Genomic DNA, 20,526 nt, shown 5'->3' with positions numbered 1-20,526 from the left:
TCCCTGTCGCATTCCTCACATTGCTTGTACCCTGTGGTTCCTTTCTGTTTCTCAACCATCTTTCAGAAATACAATAGGGCATGTGCCCGGACATAAAATGAACACATGCACACTAATGGAACTAACAAACTAATGGAGAATACAGAGTAAAAAAAATTTTTTTTTAAACTGTAATAATGGTAGAAAAAATGCCGGTAAAAGGGGAAAGAAAGAAAGAAAGAAAGAAAAGAGAAAGGGAATGCCAGCGGTGGTATTTAAGAATTTACCAGAGGTAAGAGGGAAGGGAGGGGCCTGTACCAATGATGGTATGTAAGCTTCTACCGACAAGGTAAGGAAGAAGGTAATATGTATTGCTCACACCAAAAAACACAGCAGTAAAAACAAATATCAAGAAGAGGCAACAATTAAAGAATTAATGAGGAGTAGATATATAGAAATATGTATCACAAAATTTAGCACTTAGCTGAGAGCACGGCTGACACGTCCGATTTTCTATGTGGCAAATGAGGTCTGGGGGGAATGAAAGAGAGGCAGTATGGGTAGCCTTGGCTTGAGAGTTTCTGGCTGGTGCAAGCTTGATATAACAGCCGAGTCGGTTCTGAGTGTCGGAGCAGAGACCCAACAGTCAAGAATGAATGAAGACTGACAACATCAGATCACTGATTTCAGTGAGACAGTTTTTGCAGTCCTTGGCTTTGGCATTTATTATTAGCCTAAGCATCTGACATAACTACTTCATGAGCTGATGTGTTTTTAGCTGCTAATATGTCCTTCCAGACTGAAGCCGTCAAGATGTCAGCCATCTCTGAAGACAGTAGCTCTTGGCTCTCAGCTTGTTATCAGAAGAATTGAAGGTGGTATTCAATTAATTTCAGTTTGTAAGGTGGTTTCCTGAGACTGTGAAAGTCTTGTTCAATGGCCCATGAAAAGAGTTCCACAGGGGCAATTTCCCCAGGGAAGCCAAGTCATATGGCACCAGAGGCAAAACTGGTGCCCACTAACTTGCTTTGGCTTAGATTGAGTAGAGACTATTCCAGTCCATTTTCCCAGGCCCCTGCACAGCAGATTTTTTTTCATCTGGCTCAGGACTTTGAGTTTCTTTTAGTGCTTGTAGCTAACACTGGAAATTTCTGAGGTGTCAGGGGTCTCACATAAAAGAAGATTGGAACCTTCCCATTTGGATGTTTCTAATATCCCAGATTCATAGCCAGATGAGATGGTTTATACTAACCAATTCCCTTCTGCTTCTGTGTATGAAGTAGCCTGTGTTCTGCTTCACTGTCAGAGGATCTCATCTTTGGGGACACCCTTCACAAGATGAAAGAGGAGATCTAATATGAGTCTAGGGAAAACTCATAGGCACAGCTCAGATATGATGCTTTCATGCGTCTTCCTGTGCCTACATCACTAGCAGCTCCAGTAGTTATTGATGTCTTAGCAGATGTATTTACTAATGTATCTTTAGAATCAGATTCCCTACCCCCTTCTGTGGGGAAACCTGACCAGTTTTTCGGGTCTATATTAGAACATTGAAGTTTCAAAACTTCGAATGTTCTAATATCAACCCCTATTCAGTGAAAGCTGAAAACATCAAACATACAGAACAGCGAATATTTTCCTAGGGAAAAAATTTGCTGTTCCAAAACACATACACACAACACAAGCACACCAAACAAACAGCAATTCACACACATACACCTAAAATCTTACACCTAACCCTACACTAAACTATACACACACCACTAGCTATCCACTTACCTTAACCCAAACCCAAACCCTAACCCTAAGGTCCGTCACTATCACACACTCACCTCACCCGCGCCCTAACCCTAACTCACCTACCCCGCCCTAACCCTCACGTCCACACAATCGCACACTTACCTGACCCGCACCCTAATCCTAACTCACCTAACCTGCCCTAACCCTCACGTCCACACAATCGCGCACATACCTAACCCGCACCCTAACCCTAACTAACCTAACCCGCACTCAATCGCACACTTAACTTTCCACCACAGTGCTGAAAATACCGAAGCAACAGAAATGGACAATCAAATTCTTTCCCTAGGAAAAAATTTGGTTTTCTGTTGCTTCGATATTTTCAGCTTTCGCTGAATAGGGGTCGATATTAGAACATTCAAAGTTTTGAAACTTTGATGTTTTAATATAGACCCAGTTTTTCCAGATCTAGAATTCCCACAAATGCCTGTGTGAGAATCCTTTGGCTGATCGTCTGTGGTTTCTCCGGATTCTATCAAGAGATCCTCTTTGCCTGCATCCAGGAACAGTATTCCCAGTGACATCATGAGTGGGATTTTCAATGAATTTGAAAATAAAGGCATGTACCTTCAGAGCCTTAAATTGCCATACCCATTTGCTAAACTGCCATACCCATTTGCTAAACTATCAGCAAATCCTGCTTGAGAATATAAGGCATGAGGCAGAGAGGGGATCGTTGATCTGTATCTAAATAGGAGAGGGCTGAATTATGTGACCTGCCAGCCCAGGTTATCAAACACTTCTGGTAATGTGTTATGATGCAGTGGATGCAGGCTGACAACAACAGAGTCAGTTATTAGAAGATATTCTTGGCTGAGGATACAGTCCCTGCAAGGGCACATGAAGGCAGAGATTCTGGACAAGATCTTTTTGGACTCCCTATTGAAGGTGTGTTCAAAAGATGTGTTAAAAAAGTAAGACTGCAACCTGTCAAGTACCTTATTTCACACATAGGCACCTAAGCTGTGCAGAAAACATCCAGCCAAGTTGGCCTGTATAGCCAAAGCATGAGAAAAACAAGTCAGGTAATGGTAAGAAGGCTAGCTCCAGGAAAGAAGGGCAAGCAAAACCCAAAGAGAAGCCTGCGACCAGTCAGGCCTAAGACTTCCAGAGGGAATAGTCATAAATCAGCCTTGCTACTCCTACCTCCAACCCTCCTGAGGCCAACATGTGGACCTACCTGCCCCCCCCATCTTTACCCCTCCAAAGAAGGATTTTTAGTATTATTTGCTCAAAATAGGAAAGCATAATACAAGACCAAAATCCTGAAACAGAAATATAGGTTCCAGATCCAAAGCAGAACAAAAATAAGGGGTATCATGTCAGTTCCAGAAGAACAAGTGACCCTGGTCCCTCTGTTTTTGAAAGAACATTTGAAGCAAGGGAGTCAAAGAGAGTACCAGAAGCAGAAGAAAGCATATGGTTTCACTTAAGGCTGTTTTTAGCACCTAGAAAGAGAGCACATAGAAGCCTGTTCTGGGCATGTTAAGACTAAGCATATTCCTGATTACCTCAGAATTCATAACATTAACCCTTTTAGGCAATTCTACATCTTTTGTCCCCTCAGACCTTTGTGGTCACACTGCATCTATGAGATGTCTTGTCTGCATATCCTCCATAGTCGGGAACCACAGAAAGTTCTTATGATTTGAAGCAGGGGGTGATAGTTTCTAATTCATTTCTTTGCCCTTTGGCTTAACAGTTACACCTTGACTTTTTTTTTTACAAAATGCCTGGCCCTCAGTCCTACGTTTTATAGGAACAAAGGACACCCACATATACATATACCTCAATGATTGCTTGATACAAGCAGATTCCCTGAAGGAGCTGTGGAAGGCCTTTAATTTCACCCTTACTTGTTTACAAGACCTAGGGCTGTCGGCCTGGCCATGTCAAACATGGTCAAAGCAAAGAGAGATGTTTTTTTGGAGGTATTACTGTGCACAGTTACACAAGGCATTCCTCACAGAGGATAGGGTACTGCATCTGACCCTCTTTATCCAGAGTCTGGTAGAGAAAGAGTTGATCACAGCAAGGAGATTTCTCAGCAAGGTTAGATGGGGTCATACATTGCTATGGTGCTTGTAGCAAAACTATCCATTAGTAAGTTACATCATTACCTAAGGAACAGATCGTGCCAACACTTTAGAAATCCTTATTCTTGTCCTTCCTTGCACATAGAAACTCTTATGGTGGATAATGCAGGTACAGCTCAACTTAGGAGTACCCTTCAGTCTTGCACAACTTGCACAAACACTAACCATAGGTGCTTCAGACTTAGCTTTGGAGGTTTATTTAGGGCAAATGAGAGTCTAGGGCACATGGGACAAAGGTATGATAAAGAAACATGTAAATGTAAGGAAATGATGGCTGCAGACATTAAGATCATTTAAACAGATCTGAGCAAAGCAGACTTTCCAAACTCTTGCAGACACTGCTACTGTTATGTGGTAGATCATGCAAGGGGAGCCCACTCCTGTATCAATGCAGGTATTTGAGATGACCCTGGAGGTTAGATCTGACACTTGGGTGGCCTACATTCCTTCTCAGTTTATTGTCCTTGCAGAGCTGCTGACCATGTTTCAGTCAGACCAACACAAATCAATGTTGAACAGAGAAACATTCATGGATCTGATCATAAGGTGGGAATCTGATAAAAGTAGACCTTTCTGCTTCCCCAGAAAACAGGCAGCTGAGAAAGTGTGGAAAATGGATTCCATCCCCCTGAATTGGGAACATCTAGTTCTGTACAATTTTCCTCCCATTCACTTGATCCCAGGGTATTTCTAAAGATCAAGGAGGGTAGACCATAAAACATGTTCGTAGTCCCTTTAGGGTCCAGATAGCATTTGTCTCCATTCTGCTAAGCCTATTAAGAGAAGAGCAAAAATGGTTATCTCAGCATGTGCACCTGTTGACCCAAAAAAGTCCCTCATGCACCCCAGTCTAACTATACCAGGGCTGTCTGCTTGGATATGATGTAACTGTTGTCTTAGCTAGGCATATGTTTTCAGAGGAAATGCTAAGCATCATGAGAGGAGTTAGGAAACCAAATACAAGGGAGTCATACCTAGCAAAATGGAAGAAAGATTCTCCCTTTGTTGCCTTTCCAGAGACCAAGACTCAAATGAAGCCAAAGTGTGACTGGTGATGGGATTACCCTTCAGACCTGTACAAAATGGGCCTGTCTTATGCTTCTTTACAGGTCCATGCCTGTACTCTCCCCTAGCTTGTCTTACTCTGAACTCCTCCCCCAACTTTATATTCTCAACTACCAGTAAGAGTTCATAAATGGGGTATTGTATCTTAGACCACCTAGAAGGGAAATAATTTCAACAACATATCTCAGCTGTGTGTTAAGGAAAGTAACCTTGGCTTTTTTTGAATTGTTTGCTTCAGACATCCTCAGGTACTTATCCCGGAAGGTGCTGTTTTTGGTGGCTGTGACATCTGGGAGAATTTCAAAATTGCAAGCCCTGATGTGCAAGGAATTATTTCTGATCTTCCAAAGGAATCCCTTTATACTAGCCCATCCTTTATGCCAAAGGCAGTGATACAGATCTTTTTGATTCTGCTATCCACACCTCCCTGTTTCTTTTTTTCCTAAACCACAGAACAAGGAGGAAAGGTCCGACTACATAGACAACTGAGATTTTACTTGCATAAAACAAAAGAAATGAAATAAACAAGAACAACATTTTGTGCTATTTGGAGAAATCAGGAAAGGGAGGCTAGTTAACTAACAAATAGTATCTGAAATGGCTGGCACACTGTTTCTCCTAGTTTTGCTCCACTTATGGAAAGACTAGACCAGTGCATGTTACAGCACACCCAACCAGAGCCACAGCTGTCCTTATTGGGGTTAATACCCAGTCCATGTTACAAGCAGGTATATGGTCTTTGATCCACACCTTTTCAATACATGTAATCTGGGGACTGTATACAAGGCTAGGGCAGAGCTCACTGTGCCATCCTGTACGATCTTCTGTCCTAAATGATTACATCTGGGATAGCCACCCACTGGAAGACGCTCTGAGAGTCACCCAATAGGTGAGGACTGCAACAGTGAATAGTACAATCAGCATAATGCAGTTGTTACAAATTTCCCATAATTGTAGATGTTTGAGTACAGTACTTGTTACAGTCCATATCCATGCCCTTCTTTTCCACTCTCTTCATCCGGTGAAGCCTCTGATTGAGGTAGGTCCACCTTATCCGAAGTCCCATTGAAATGATTATCTCATCGAATATGTAGTATTATGGAAAGTGTTTCCATTTGCCATCCTTAGAACAGCCAGAAGCCTTGTTCTTTCTCCCATCATTCCTTTTGCAGCCAATAATATGTTAGGCATGCCAACCTGAGTACTACTACTTCAGATTTTATGCAGTGCATGTCCTTGATCTTTTCTTTCTGTTGTCAGTGTGCTTTTTTTTTTTTTTTTTTTTTTACCTTCACAGTGTTTTTGATATTTTCCTAATCCTATTTTTTTATTTATGACATGTTGGGAAGCTATATAAATTAATATTTATTCAGAATTATTAATGAGAAATAATGAACGTATTTTAGTTACACTGCTGTGTCTTGGTGCATGCTTTTCTTTAGGTGTCTGCAATTCACGCGGTAAGTCTACGGACCTGGAAATGGAGAAATAGACTGCTGCCTTGACTTCAGCCCAGCAAGATGTGCAAGACATAGACTTCCATGCTGATAAAATGCAGAAACTGATATAATTTCTACCACTAAGGTTTCTTTTATAAGACAAAGCCCCACAATTGGCTTATTTTACTCTAGCAACAATGTAGAACTGAAGTGCTATTGAGATTATATTTATTTATTTATTGTGCAGAACCTAGACATAGGTAATATAAGTTGAATAGATGTGCAATGGCTGATAGCATACTGCCTGAAAGTAAATCGGAAAACATGCAATGACGTGAACAACCTTGGCTGCAAAATGTAATTTTGTCATAACATTTGCATATTTAATTTCCATTTTGTTGTTTTTGTTTAAAAATAATACAATAGATTCAGCACACTGTACAAATGGTTTACATGAACGCAACAGAGCTTTGCACATTTTCTGCTTTAAAGCTGTATTTTGGTGACTGTAAATGTGCGTCAGCAATTTTCATATACAAGGCTGGTCCAGTGTTTGTGAGCACACATCTCTTATAGTAAACATTTTAATACATCACTTTTACAAGGGAATAAAAAATAATGAAAACAAAATTTATATATCCATATGGTATGTTGTATATTGTATGTGGTTCCTTTTACATTGTCTGGACATTACCATCTTGAAAATATGGCCTCTCCTTGCATGACAGTGATATTACTTGCAATCAGAACTGTAGTGCTCTCTTTAGACATACTTTAAAACACTGTAGTGCTATAATCACGTACATTGCCATTAATAAGGTACTGGCAGTTCATTTGATATTAAAAAATAAACACAAACTTCTTGATGAGGAGTGTTTATGAATTTTAAACTTGGGCACTATGTTCCCACCTGGACTAAACAAACTTTTTTAACTTGTCTATACAAGTTTCAGTACTTTTATAAAAAAAAAAAAAAAAAAAAAAAGTTAATGAAATTGAATAGATGGTATCAATTGTGTGTAATATTGTGCCTTTTTTCATTTTTAATCTTTATGAAATTTCATTTCTGATTGTCAATCAATTTGAGTGTATTGTATCACTTTAAAAATTTTCTTTTCATTGTAATGATGTGATGCATGGTCCATCAACAGCTGGATGTTTTTTTTTTTTATTTTAACTGGGATGCTTAATGTTTTTTTTTAACCGTACTCAGTCCTTAGAGATGAAACTGCAATCTGTGGACCAAACAAAATGCTGTTTTCTCCATCCTAATCGTTTGCTGCTGATCTTTTCATATGGTGTTTTTGTATTGTATAGGACTGTGTCATGTCACTGCATCATTTTGAGAGTCTAGAAACAAATTGTTAATGCATTTTATAAACAAACAAATAAATAAATAAAATGAATAATTGTGTCTTCATTCCTCCTTTTCTTCAGAAATTACCTAAAATATAAAATCAGGTGAAAGGATTATTCAAGAATTCAGTCAAATTATATTTCACGTTATTTCTGAAGAAAGCTTCTTGTTGACATATCATTTTTAATGTATTTTTTTTTAAATCTGCTTGCAGATTGCATTCATTTAGCTTATCTTAGTGCCGTACAGCATGCAGGAATCAGGCTGCAAGTCAGAACAGAGGTAATTGTCAGCAGCTATTCTAGCATGCATCTGTTTATCTGTCTCCACTGATCAGGTTGGAAAGTCTGAGAGACCAGTGACCACTTTGTCTATTGATGAAGTGTTAGTATTTGTACAGCTTCTAGAATGGAATATTTTTGTTTGCATAAAACTAGTAAATTAGCAAGTCAGCTTTATTGAATGAAAATTCCCAACTAGATACTGATGTTTTCTCTTCTGGACATTGCATTCACCCTTACATCCTTGGCCCCAAGGGAATTTCAGCCTTATTATGTGCTGTCCTGACTGCATCACAATTTTTTCTTCAGGTGATCTTGGGGAATATTTGATCCCCCAGAAATATAGTTATGTTCTTTGGATCAATGTTGTACTGGTACTGACTACTGGGGTATCTGTAGCCAAAGGTCTGATGTCTGACCTCACTTCCAAAACTTAACACCATTCCCCCGTACAGATGGATACACACATCTCTCAGAGTATTCCAGGTACAAAGTGTGCATCCATATCATCTTTCTCCCTGTGGTATGGTTTGTGTGATGATTCACACTACTGTTGTCATTAGTCAAGCATTTTGCCTTGTGTTCAGAACAGCGCTATTAGATAAGTACCCCACTGGGGAAAATTTTCTTGGTGTTTTTTTTTCTTCTGTTGTTACTGTATTGTTTAATTGGAACAGGTTGGATGACTGTTATGGTCTTAGGGTGTGCTCACTCCAGAATAGTGTAGTAAACGGGCATACAGTAGGCTGAGTCCATATAAAGGCTTTCATGCACAGTGTGTTTTCTGCCTGGTACCAAGTCTGATGTCTGTAACTTTAGCATTGACCAAAGTTTTTGTTGTAAGATGATGAGTATGGAGTACTCCCTTCAGGACTTTCTGAACAGGAAGGCATTTGAGGGCTTGGCCCATACCTCCACACTGTCTTCCACTGACCAGCTGCCTTCTGTGGACCTACAACCTAAAAAAATAAATAAATAAATAAAGGAAAACTGCAATGGCTTCTTCTGAAACATCAGATCTGTAGCAGTAAGGGTAGTCAAGCTGTAACAGTAAGTATAACTTGCATGCAATATAAACCTGCTATTTTAGATAATAGTAATGTTGTATTTATCGGTTTACTATCAAAGTTGCGAACGGCACTACGTCGACTGTCATATAGTCGAACATGGAAGTTCGAAATCGGTAATGTCGAAGACAAAATAATCAATCTAGGAATGGTTTTAACATGGGTCGAGGTAGGGGAGATGTTTGTAGTTCGGAATACTACTGAACACCTACCTCGACCCATGTTAAAACCATTCCTAGATTGATTATTTTGTCTTTGACATTACAGATTTCGAACTTCCATGTTCGAGTATATGACAGTCGACGTAGTGCCGTTCGCAACTTTGATAGTAAACCGTATTTATCCATTACTCATTGCTTACAAAACAGAGATCCACAGCACTGCCGTTATAGGAATATGCACCTCCAAAGGGATGCTTCAGGTTGTCAGTTCATCAATGTTTAAAGAAGTTTCAAAACTTGAGATGTTTACTGTTCATATTTTATAACATTCTGTAATTTTTTGAAAAAAATTCTTGGATCTGTACTAATGCAACAGTGAAATTGTGTCTAAAGTAGTTTCTAAATGTTTTCTGTAAGCCTGTACATGTGTTAGGCTCCCTATTCTAAGTAGGTACCATATCTGTCTGTGTTTCTTGATGTGTAGCCATGAAACATTTGAACTCTCTGTAAGAGACATAAGCTTGGCTTATGTCTTCCAAGCACTAAGATCAACTCTTACTCCACAGCCTTCTTTTGTTGTGAACAAAGCTTGCTTATACTTAAAAAACAAATGCTTTAGCTGACAGATCAGAACTCATGCACTGACTTTCTCTATAACTGCAGATCTGATATTGTTAATCTTCATTCATTCATGACTCTGAACCGAGTCTGCTGTTATAACAAGCTCACCCCAGCCAAAAAACTCTCAAGTTAAGCTTACCCATAGTGCCCCTCTTTCTATCACCTCAGATCTTGGTTGCCACGTAGAGTATCAAGATGCATCAGGCCAGCTCTCAAGCTAAGTGGTTTAAATTTTCTATTCCAACTTTAATAATATTTCTCTACCTTTGAGATTTTCTCTTTTTTATGTTACCAGTAGTAGTCATTGATAGTTTGCTTACCCTTTCTACCTGTTTGAGTGATCTTTTTCCTGATTCCTTACCAAATTGTGGTATTTCTTCGTACCATTGGTGGTACAGGCCCCTCCCTTACCTCTGTGGTAATCTTTAATACCATTGCTGGTATTCCCCCCCTTTTTCCTTCCCTTTACGCGTTGGGTATTCTTTATTACCATTGTTGGGAACCACAAAAAAAAAAAATTATTTTCTTTTATTGGATCTGTGTGTGTGTGTGTGTGTGTGTGTGTGTGTGTGTGTGTGTGTGTGTGTGTGCGCCCCTCTGTTTCGTCTACTCTCATTGCTGTTGTGATTTGGTACTTGAATTGTAGACTGTTTGTGATGATGGCTGATAAGAAGGGGACAGTAGGTTTTAAACAATGCGATAAGTGTGGCAGGAAAATGCCGAATTCCGATTGACATTTGTCCTGGGTTTATTGTCTTGGTGTTCCACACTTGAAAGTTCAACCTCCATGCGACCTATGTAAGGGCTTTAGTGCCTGCACGTTGACTGAGAGTAAGAACAAGTTAATATCGAAAGGTCTCTTGAAAATGCCTTTCTCGGAAGCTTTATCTGAGGCAGAGGTCTCAATCCTTCCTCAAAAGAAACATAAGAAGAGGAGTCTGTCTGTACCTTCCTCTGCTCATACTAGTAAGCTTAAATCTGTTAAGTCCCCCATGGAACCAAAACCAAAACATCCGAAAGTGACTTCTGCACCCATCTCAGCACTGGAGCCTCAAACTCCATCTACGGTGCCGTCCTTTTCTACGGAACTGACCATGACTACACCTACAGTACCAGTCACTGCTATGGTACCAAGCCCCTCTTGGCACCAAAAATAGTCTCCCCAATTCAGGTTACTGTCCCCCCCCAACGCAACCTACTGGTCCTTTGACCACAGTGCCGAAGAGCAAAACCTTACCTTGGACCCGATATTCCCCGTCAGTAGATCCCTTTTTTGGACAACAATTGAACCCATTTCTGGAACGGCCTGATTCTCCATCGGGGATGTCAACCTGCTCCTCCAGGAGCCTTTCAGAACTCGACATAGTGAGACTCATGGATCAGCTCCTGGCAGCCAGAGGAATTCCAGCTCCTTCTAAATCCTCCCTCCCACCCCGAGCCAAGGAATGTTCTCCACAGACTCCGACATATTCTTCCTTCAACCTCCTTGTAGGTATAGGAGCCCTTGATGCTGACACTTATCCTGGTTCCAGCTTCTTCAGTTCCATTGGTAGATCTTACCATGGCCGTGGTCCTACCCTATGGTCCTTGACTCAGTCGGAGCCGACCCATCCTCAGGATTGTGACTGGTTTGTCGGCACCGTGACCCCTAGTATGGTGCCTATATTTTTTACAGCACCATCTACTACGGTTCTGGTTGTTTTTGACAGCACCGAGTTCTCTCGTGGCTCCTTCCCTGTGGGTGTTTTCGTTGGAGAGGGGTGTGACCTCGGCCCTGAGGTTGTGTTTCTCAGTTCTGGGCTCCCATGCCTCTTCGAGTGGGCCTACTTTCTATGTGATGGAGAGGGCACTTGCCTCACCAGGCTCAAAGCTGGTTCCTTCAGCGCTGGAATGCCACATATACATGTCCTTTGAATTGCAACTGACACAGTCCACTACCCTGGGACATCAAGCATGGGAACCTTAAGTTACTCTACCACAGGGCACCCTCTGTTTGGAGTCTTTTCAGATGTCCCTGCTGAGGAAGCACCCCACAGAGATTGTGCAAGAGGAAGCATGGGAATTCCCCTGAATAATCCCTTACTGAAGATACAGACTATGATGAGGGGGAAGGGTCCCCATGGTCACCCCCTGAGGATGTCTCCTTTGGGGACATACTAGAAATGTTAAAGCAACGGGGAGACTGGAAGCCCTCCATCCCTTCTTCTGAGGAGTCTGTATTCTTGCAGGCTTTTTGTGCTTGACCCTCTACTTCCTGGGTGACCCTGCCTGCGGATGATCTAGTCCAGCTCATCATGCAGCACGCCTGAAAGAGTCCTGACATTGTTGAGCCTCTGCCCAGGAGACCAGACAAGGTTCTCTCCCCTCCAAAGGATCATCCTCATTGGTCCAAAGGCTTAGCAGTAGACACTATGGTGGTGGCGATGGACACTAGGAAAGAACTCCCTGAGGAGAGGCCTACTATCCATCCTCCAAGCAGGGAGTCTCTGACGATGGACAGAGTAGGGAAGTGGGTATATGCTTCATCGACCTTTGCCATTCGGTCCTTGAATTACTTGGCACACTTTACCTGTCTCCAGAGAGACCAGATCATGGAACACTTGGGAACACTAGAAGGAGGAGTATCTGATGAGGTACGTGACAAAGTTGCCTCACAGCTTGCCACCCTGCAATCCATAGCTAATTCATCCATACAGTTGATCTCTCATACTACCGAAGGGGTGGCTAGAGCAGTGGGTGCAGGCGTTGCCATGAGACATCATTCCTGGATGCGCTTATGTGACTTTGTGGACCCTTTTAAGTCTTCCTTTGTCAATGCTTCCATTGACTCTTCCTCCCTTTTTGACCCAAAGGTAAAAGACACATTTGCACTCCCCAACAATCTTAGGAATCAGAGGAGTGGAAAGATGTGGTACAAAAAATCCCAGGGTCCTTTCCACAACACGTGGCGAGTTTTCCCCCGGGGCAGAATGGGGGAACTCATCAAGAAGAAGCCCCTCCCGAGGCAGAGGGGGTCCACATAATCAGGGATCTTTTCTGTGGACAGCCCTATCAGTGCTCCTGAAGAGCGGCCCAATTGCTTACCTCTTGAAGCAGTCAGGGGACGTTTTTCTCTGCACCACCTTGCCTGGAAATCCATAACGACAGATTCTTGTGTGCAGACGATAATTACCAGAGGTTATCATATCCCTTTAGACCTTTACCCGAGACTGCGAAGGCAAAATCCCGACATTCCACCCAATCAATAGGATGCAACAGCACAGGAAATTCAAAAGCTGCTCCTAAAAAGAGTCATCCAAACAGTCCCACCAGACCAGATAGAATCTGGATTTTACTTGAGGCTGTTTTTAGTGCCAAAAAAGGCAGGGGACAGGAGGCCAGTTTTGGACTTCAGCATCCTAAACAAGTTCGTCAGACACACAAAATTCTGGATGGTCACGGATCAGTCTACCCTCCCGTTCCTGGAGAAAAATGATTGGATGTGCTCAATAGCTCTCTAGGATGTGTATTATCACATAAAAATGGACAAACATTCCAGGAGGTTCCTCTGCTTCCGGCTGGGAGCCAGTCACTACCAATTTCGAGTGCTGCCCTTTGGTCTCTCTTCAGCCTTGAGAGTGTTCACCAAATGTATGGCAGTGGTAACAGCTCACTTGAGACTTCAAGGATTCCAGGTGTATTCATATTTAGATGATTGGCTCCTTGCCTCCCCTACCAAACATCTGCTGCTTCCAGCCTTACATTACACCCTACATCTAGCAAGATCCCTAGGGATCTCAATAAATGAAGAAAAGTCCAAATTGGTACCTACTCAAAATCTAGAATTCATAGGAGCAACTTTTGACACTCAATCTTGCCTGGTCACCCTCCTGCTTCATAAGCTCATAAGACTAAGGTCTCAACTCCAGACCTTAACTCCAAGTGATACTCTCGCAACAAGGTCTGAGCTCATGCAGTCCTTCAACTAATATGATCAATGGCAGCAACGATTACTGTCTTCCCAAAAGCAGACTACACATGAGACTTCTAGAATGATTCCTAGCATCACAGTGGTCCCCTTTAACTCATCCTATGTCATTTCTGATCAGCATAACAAATCAATACAAACAAGACTTAAATTGATGGTTGAAGCCAGAAAAGGACTATTGGAGTCGTCCCTTCTCACCATCTCAGCCCAAGGCCATAGTGACCATGGACACATCCCTGATGGGGTGGGGGGCAATTCCAAGGAAAGACAGTCCAAGGAAATTGGTCCGCCATGGAAGTCAACCTGCATGTCAGTGTTGTAGAACTGAGGGAAGTGCTTCTGGTGTTGCAAGCATTCCAATCTTTCCTCCCTTCAGGACAATTGCTAACCAGTTGGACAACATGTCTGTGGTCTGTTATATCAACAAATAGGGGGGAACCAAATCCTACCCGTTGTGTTGAGAAGCCATGAGAGTTTGGTAATGGGCGATATCTTCCAGCTGCCTTCTGATAGCAATGCACATTCCCGGGGATTCCAATGTGATTGTGAACAAGCTGAGCGGATGCATTCTCCTCCCTCATGAGTGGTCCCTCAGTCCTGTCATAACGGCAAAGATCTTCAACCGCTGGGGCCAGCCTTGCTGTGATCTGTTTGCGTCCCCACAAACCACAAATGCAGTAGCTACTTTACCCTAATCCCCCCTCAGGGGGAGCCCCTGAGGGACATTCTAATACACGATTGGCCCACGGGACTTCTTTATGCTTTTCCTCCTCTCCCTCTAATCTCGCAATTCCTAAAGAAAGCTCTTTGGTTGAGAAGCAGAGTGATCCTCATTGCACCCTATTGGCCCCAATAAGTTTGTTTTCCCTTCTTTTGGCTTCATCTAATCCACCGACCATGTATTCTGGATCCAACTCTGGATTTACTGTTGCACCCTCAAGGGTTGCTTCATCCAAACATTTCGAGTCTCAAGCTGACAGCTTGGTTCCTCCACTTCCAGTAATTGCCAGGCAGCATAATCAGTCCTCTCCTGTACAAAACATCTTTCTGGCTTCCCAGGGAACTTTATCTCAGTAAATGGAAAAGATTCATAGTTTGGTCTCGAGAAAAAGGGCTAGACCCCTTTTCGGCTTCGGTTAATTCTGTACCGGACTATTTATCGAATCTCCTTCATTTGGGAGTGGTAGCCTCCACTATTAGAGTACACCTAGCGGCTATCTCAAACTTCCACAGTGGCTTCCAGGACTCCTCTTTGATATCTGACCATCTCTGTAAGATCTTTTTGAAAGGCATTACACATATTAGACCACCCTTTAAGGAACCAATCGAACCTTGGAAGTTGACACTAGTTCTACAATCCTTAACTCTTCTTCCCTTTGAACCAGCTGCCACTTGCGATATGAAGTTTTATCTTGGAAAACTCTATTCTTGGAAGCAATTACCTCAGCAAGGTGAATATCTGAACTGCAAACTTTATGTATAAAATGACCTTACATGGTTTTCCATAAAGACAGAGTATCACTTTGGACTAACCCCTCCTCCTTACCCAGAGTTATTTCGGATTTGACTATCAATCAATCAATTGATCTGCCAGTCTTCTTTCCCAGTTTTTCTAGTAAAGGAGAATACTGTCTATATTTGTTGGATATCCATAAACAATTATGTTTCTACTTGGACAGGACTAAATCACTATGAAAATCTAACCAATTATTCTTATCCTTCTCCAGGCAAAATTGGGAAAAACTGTTTCTAAAGTAACTGAGAGATTGTATTTCCTTTGCCTACCAACAGAGCAAAGTCCTATTACCAACTAAGGTCAAAGCACAAGCAACCAGGTCAGTTGTGACATCTGTTGCCCTCCCGTCAAGAGCTTCCATGGATGACATTTGTCCAGCAGCAACATGGGCCACTCCTCATACTTTTATCACTCATTACAAATTGGACTTAGTTTCCCGGGGGAGAGCATCCTTTGGCTCAATGGTGCCCAGGAATATCCTTCCATAGGGCCTCCCAGGACATGGAAGTAGCTAGGGACTCTGTCCCATCAGTCATGAATTAAGGAAGATTAACAACATCAGATAAAGAAGTTACGTTCTTACCATAATATTCCATCTGTGTTGTTGATCTTCATTTCTTCATGACATCCCACCGTCCTACCTCCTCCAAAAGACTCCTGGAGGTTCGGATTTGGTCCTACCTCGTGGCAGGGAATTTGCTCAGACAAAGCCTCCGCTTTCTTTCTTACAGGCAAACTTGATCTGAGGTGATAGAGAGAGAGGGGCACTAATGGGTAAGCTTAGCTTGAGAGTTTTTTGGCTGTTGCAAGCTTGTTATAATGGCTGACTCAGTTCTGAGGATGGAACTGATACCCATCATTCATGAATGAATGAAGATCAACAACACAAATGGAACATTATGGTAAGAACATAACTTCTTTTTCCCCTGAATTTACAAGTTTACTTAAAAAAATCTGCATTTCTACATCTGCCAGTTTCGATTATATAAAAAAAAAAGCTGACACTTAATAGATGTGGAAATACTACTATAAGTCAGCTGGCAAATTTGTGCATTCTAGCAGAAAACACACATATATTTACTACATTCTAGCAGAAATTAAGTTAACTACATGATATCTGTGTTGCTGAATTGTAGAAATAAAGGTGTCTGGCTACACCCTGTCTCTGCATTCATGCAAGACGTAATGCATACCATGAAAGTAGAGAATGAAATTCCTCAAGCCTTTCCTGTACATGCACCCTAAACTTGTGCAGTCTATAGTACTTAGAGCAAAATAAATAATAATGCAGGAAAAGGTTATGCAGCTTCCCTGCATTAGAAGACCAAATAAAAATGCCCCACCACATTGTTCTGCGGTTTTTCCAGTAACACCTTTTTCTCAAGTGGTATTTGTCAGTTCTGAGTCTTCTGATGTTATTCAGTAGTTGTAGAAATTGTTTATTTTGGTTGTCAGCTTTTACCAATATCGTAAATCCAGTTTAGGCTACTCAAACTTGAATATAAGTAATATGAGTAATTCTGTTTTCCTTTTTTCATTGTATCAATTTTTCTTGCCTTCCAGTGCATAGTAGCATGAATATCTGACCTTTTTTTTTTGCAGTGTACTCCAGCACTGGTAGTCAAGGCATCACTCCAAGTTGTATAACATGAATTTATAGCCCATAATCTGAAATTATTAACTAGGTTTAAATCAGTTCATTTAAAAACGTACCAGAGCTACATACATTTACCAGTGCCTTTATGAATGCAATATTAGACTATCTCCTTCAAAGAACATTATCCGATCTTGAGACCATTCATCACAACTGTCAAGAGACATTGTATCATTTTAAACAACTTTCAATAGTGCATTAATTGATGGTGGTCACCAGTTATTATCAAATTGTGGCTGGAAACAGTACCAGTGGCTTGGCGGGCTAGTAATCACATTTATCTAGATAAAACAGAACTTTACTGTAAAAATCTGTTTAGTTTTAGCCAATGTAACAAGTGCAACTCTCTTTCATTTGGTTGCTCTTTATAATCCTCATCACAGATCAAACAGTAAATACTGCTGATATACTGATAATTTGCTGTAATACATAATATTTGGTAAATGTAATTGTTAAATTTTGTATTGCACCTTGTAAGGTAAACTGAGAATAATTTAATCATTTCCATTGAACCAACTGTAATAGATTAGTGTCTGCAACTCTTTACCCTAACCATGGGCCAAAGAACCACAGTGTGAGGGGGGTGGGTGAGAGCCCCCACCCCTCACTTTTAACAGCTGTCCAATTTGCTTGATAGTTGTTGCTGAAGCACCTACCAAGGGGAGAAAACGCTGTGAGAAGAAAGGAGCCACTTTTGAGCTTTTAAGTATTTTCTTCTGATTTTTTGTATAAAATTTCTGCTTTGCCGCCTACCTTTCGGCATTTTCCGGCTTGCTAAAGTTGATATCTGTATTAGAAACAGTATTTAGAACACATCTAGAGCCTGTTTACTGCATTTCCTGTGTTGCACTTAAAATCATTTTTTTTCCTTAAAATTACATTTTACCTGACTCTGGCCTAGCACTCAAGTGTGGGGTCATTTATTGCACTGTTCTGACTAGTTTGCTACTTCTGTATCTCTACTACCTTTAAACTAAAACAAAAAAAACAAAAAAACTTGCTTTTTTCCCATTTTCTGAAATGTAATAAAGTTCAGTTACAGATTTGCTGTTCTGAACTGTTTGTAAGTTTCTTGGAGGCTAGTGCTTGCTTGGGCTAAAGGGAAGTCTCTGTGTTCATCAGTGGCAGTGATCAACACTGAACAGCCTGCCTGCCTCTGTAGGAGTGGTTACTGCCTAGAAACTGTAGTTTTATTGGCCATTTTGAGTCAGTTCCAAACTCCTTGATATCTCTCTCTTAAAACCCTGCTGCCTCGTGGTTTTGGCATCTTTCCAGGCTTGATAGTTGTTGCTGAAGCACCTACCAGGGGGAGAAAATGCTGAGAGAAGAAAGGAGCCACTTTTGAGATTTTAAGTATTTTCTTCTGATTTTTTTGTATAAAATTGTTGCTTTGCCGCCTACGTTTCGGCCTTTTACCGCTTGCTAATGTTGATATCTGTATTAGAAACAGTATTTAGAATACATCTAGAGCCTATTTACTGCATTTCCTGTGTTGCACTTAATTTAAAATCGTTTTTTTCTTAAAATTGCATTTTACCTGACTCTGGCCTAGCACTCAAGTGTGGGTTCATTTATTGCACTGTTCTGACTAGTTTGCTACTTGTGTATCTCTGCTACCTTTAAACTAAAACAAACAAAAAAAAAACCTCTTGTTTTTTTCCCACTTTCTGAAATTTAAAAAAGTTAATTTACAGATTTGCTTTTCTGAACTGTTTGTAAGTTTCTTGGAGGCCAGTGCTTGCTTGGGCTAAAGGGAAGTCTCTGTGTTCATCAGTGGCAGTGATTAACACTGAACAGCCTGCCTGCCCCTGTAGGAGTGGTTACTGTCTAGAAATGATTTGGGCTAATTCCCAGCTCTTTCAAGTTCCCTGCCTTAAAACCCGCTTTTGCGCGATTTTGCCATAGCGCAGCATCGGGAAGCGACACTTAAACGGGTTTAAACTATTCCCGGCTCCACAAAGTGTGCTCTTCACTTTTTCCCTTAGAACTGTTCTAAATCTCAAAAGTAAGCACTCTATTTTCATTCTAAAGCCCTGCACTTGATCGTATAAGTAATCTTATAAATAAACACTAACTAAAGCACTACACCCTCTTATACTCCTTATAAGTACTTGGCTTCCTACTGGTCCTTTCTGATCAGTCAAAAAACTATTCCTTATACTGTTCTGGCATGTCCAATAGTCAGTTTCGGGTTTACTCTCCAGTCCAGCTGGTTAATATGGGCATCTTGAGGCAATGTTACAACTGCCTTATGTACACAGACCACCCTCTCCTTCTCCCATCAAACTCAAATATATGTGAGAGATGCAACTATATAGCCAAACTGGAAGCTGAGCTCTCTCAACCCAGCACTGGCACAGTCAGTCAGGAGGAGAAGGTAACCACACACCACTATTCCGGTCTCACATAGACCTATCACATCAGCAAACCAAACACATAAACACACAAAAACATACTCGGAGGCTCTAAATAAAAATCTGCCAAAGCAGCAGAGACCTCCTAAGCAGACATCCAAGCAACTGCTACCCCGCAACAATACCCACGTATCACATATTTCACAAAGTCAGTGTGCCACACAACCACAGCCCTTAAGGCTAAACAACACACCTAACACACCTGTAATAAAGGACTGTATTGTCAGACACACTGACGTCCCTCTCACCAGACTGAACAAGGAGAAGATCACTGTAAGCTGCCTGTCGGGTTCCAGGATCAGCCACATAACACAAGCACTCGGGTCACTCCAAAGCAAGTACAAATATGACTCAGTCATTGTCCATGCTGGTGTGAATGACCTGAGACGTACCTCCCTGGACTACATGAAAAGAGACATAGAGGAGCTCTCTGATCATGTAGCCCAGACCGGTATGACCCTGACCTTGAGTAGCATCTTGCCCTCACCAAGAATGATGCCACAGTATAAAGACAAAATTATCAATTTTAACAATTGGCTAAAGTATTGGTGTCATTCTAAGGGGATTCAGTGTCTGTCAGCCTGGAATGACATGCTTGACAAGCCACGTTGCTTCGCTAGGGACGGCTTGCACCTGTCACCCCTGGGCTTTCAAATACTGGCTAAGGCTCTTGCCACCCCCATAGTGCCTTTTTTAGGCAAGACTCAAAAGACAAACCCACCTCCATAGACAACACAAAAAAAAAAAAACAAGGGTAATGCTGCTCAACATCAGAAGTCTAAACTCAAGATGCATGCACTCGAGGCTCTCCTCGGCATGGAGAATATCGATATCTGTGCAGTGACAGAGACCTGGTTCAAGGCCACAGAGAGCACCCCAGCACTACCAGGTTATACCTCGTACCATGCTTTTCAGCCCCAAAACTCGGACCGAACAACAAAAGGAGTGGGAGTATCCATATTCATCAAAGATACCCATACCTCCAGGTTAGTGGCACTACACGAAGCATCGGAGACCATCCATGTACAGTTAACAGTGGGCAAAACTGCCTTTCAGTTTGTAGCCTGCTACAGACCACCCTCCCAAACTCAGGAACCCCACTTGGCCTT

General features: G+C 41.6%; 1 protein-coding gene across 3 annotated transcripts in view; it reads left to right on the top strand.

Moving 5' to 3' along the window:
• LOC122810355 (zinc finger protein 585A-like) overlaps positions 1-20,526 on the top strand; it is a 534,209-nt gene that overhangs the window by 414,754 nt on the left and 98,929 nt on the right. The window contains exon 6 of one of the 3 annotated variants that reach the window (XM_044081936.1): positions 6,383-7,785. The exons of the other annotated variants lie outside the window; for them this stretch is intronic. Coding sequence (XP_043937871.1) covers positions 6,383-6,432 — 50 coding nt within the window. The 3' untranslated portion in view covers positions 6,433-7,785. Of the gene's footprint in view, positions 1-6,382; positions 7,786-20,526 lie in introns of those variants that run through there. 3 annotated transcript variants of the gene reach the window in all.

Source organism: Protopterus annectens, chromosome 8.part1 (genome assembly GCF_019279795.1).
Source record: "Protopterus annectens isolate FY-2018-M chromosome 8.part1, PAN1.0, whole genome shotgun sequence".
Classification (NCBI taxonomy): domain Eukaryota; kingdom Metazoa; phylum Chordata; order Ceratodontiformes; family Protopteridae; genus Protopterus; species Protopterus annectens.
Note: the sequence above shows the minus strand (reverse complement) of the source record. Positions and strands in the feature narration are given on the sequence as shown.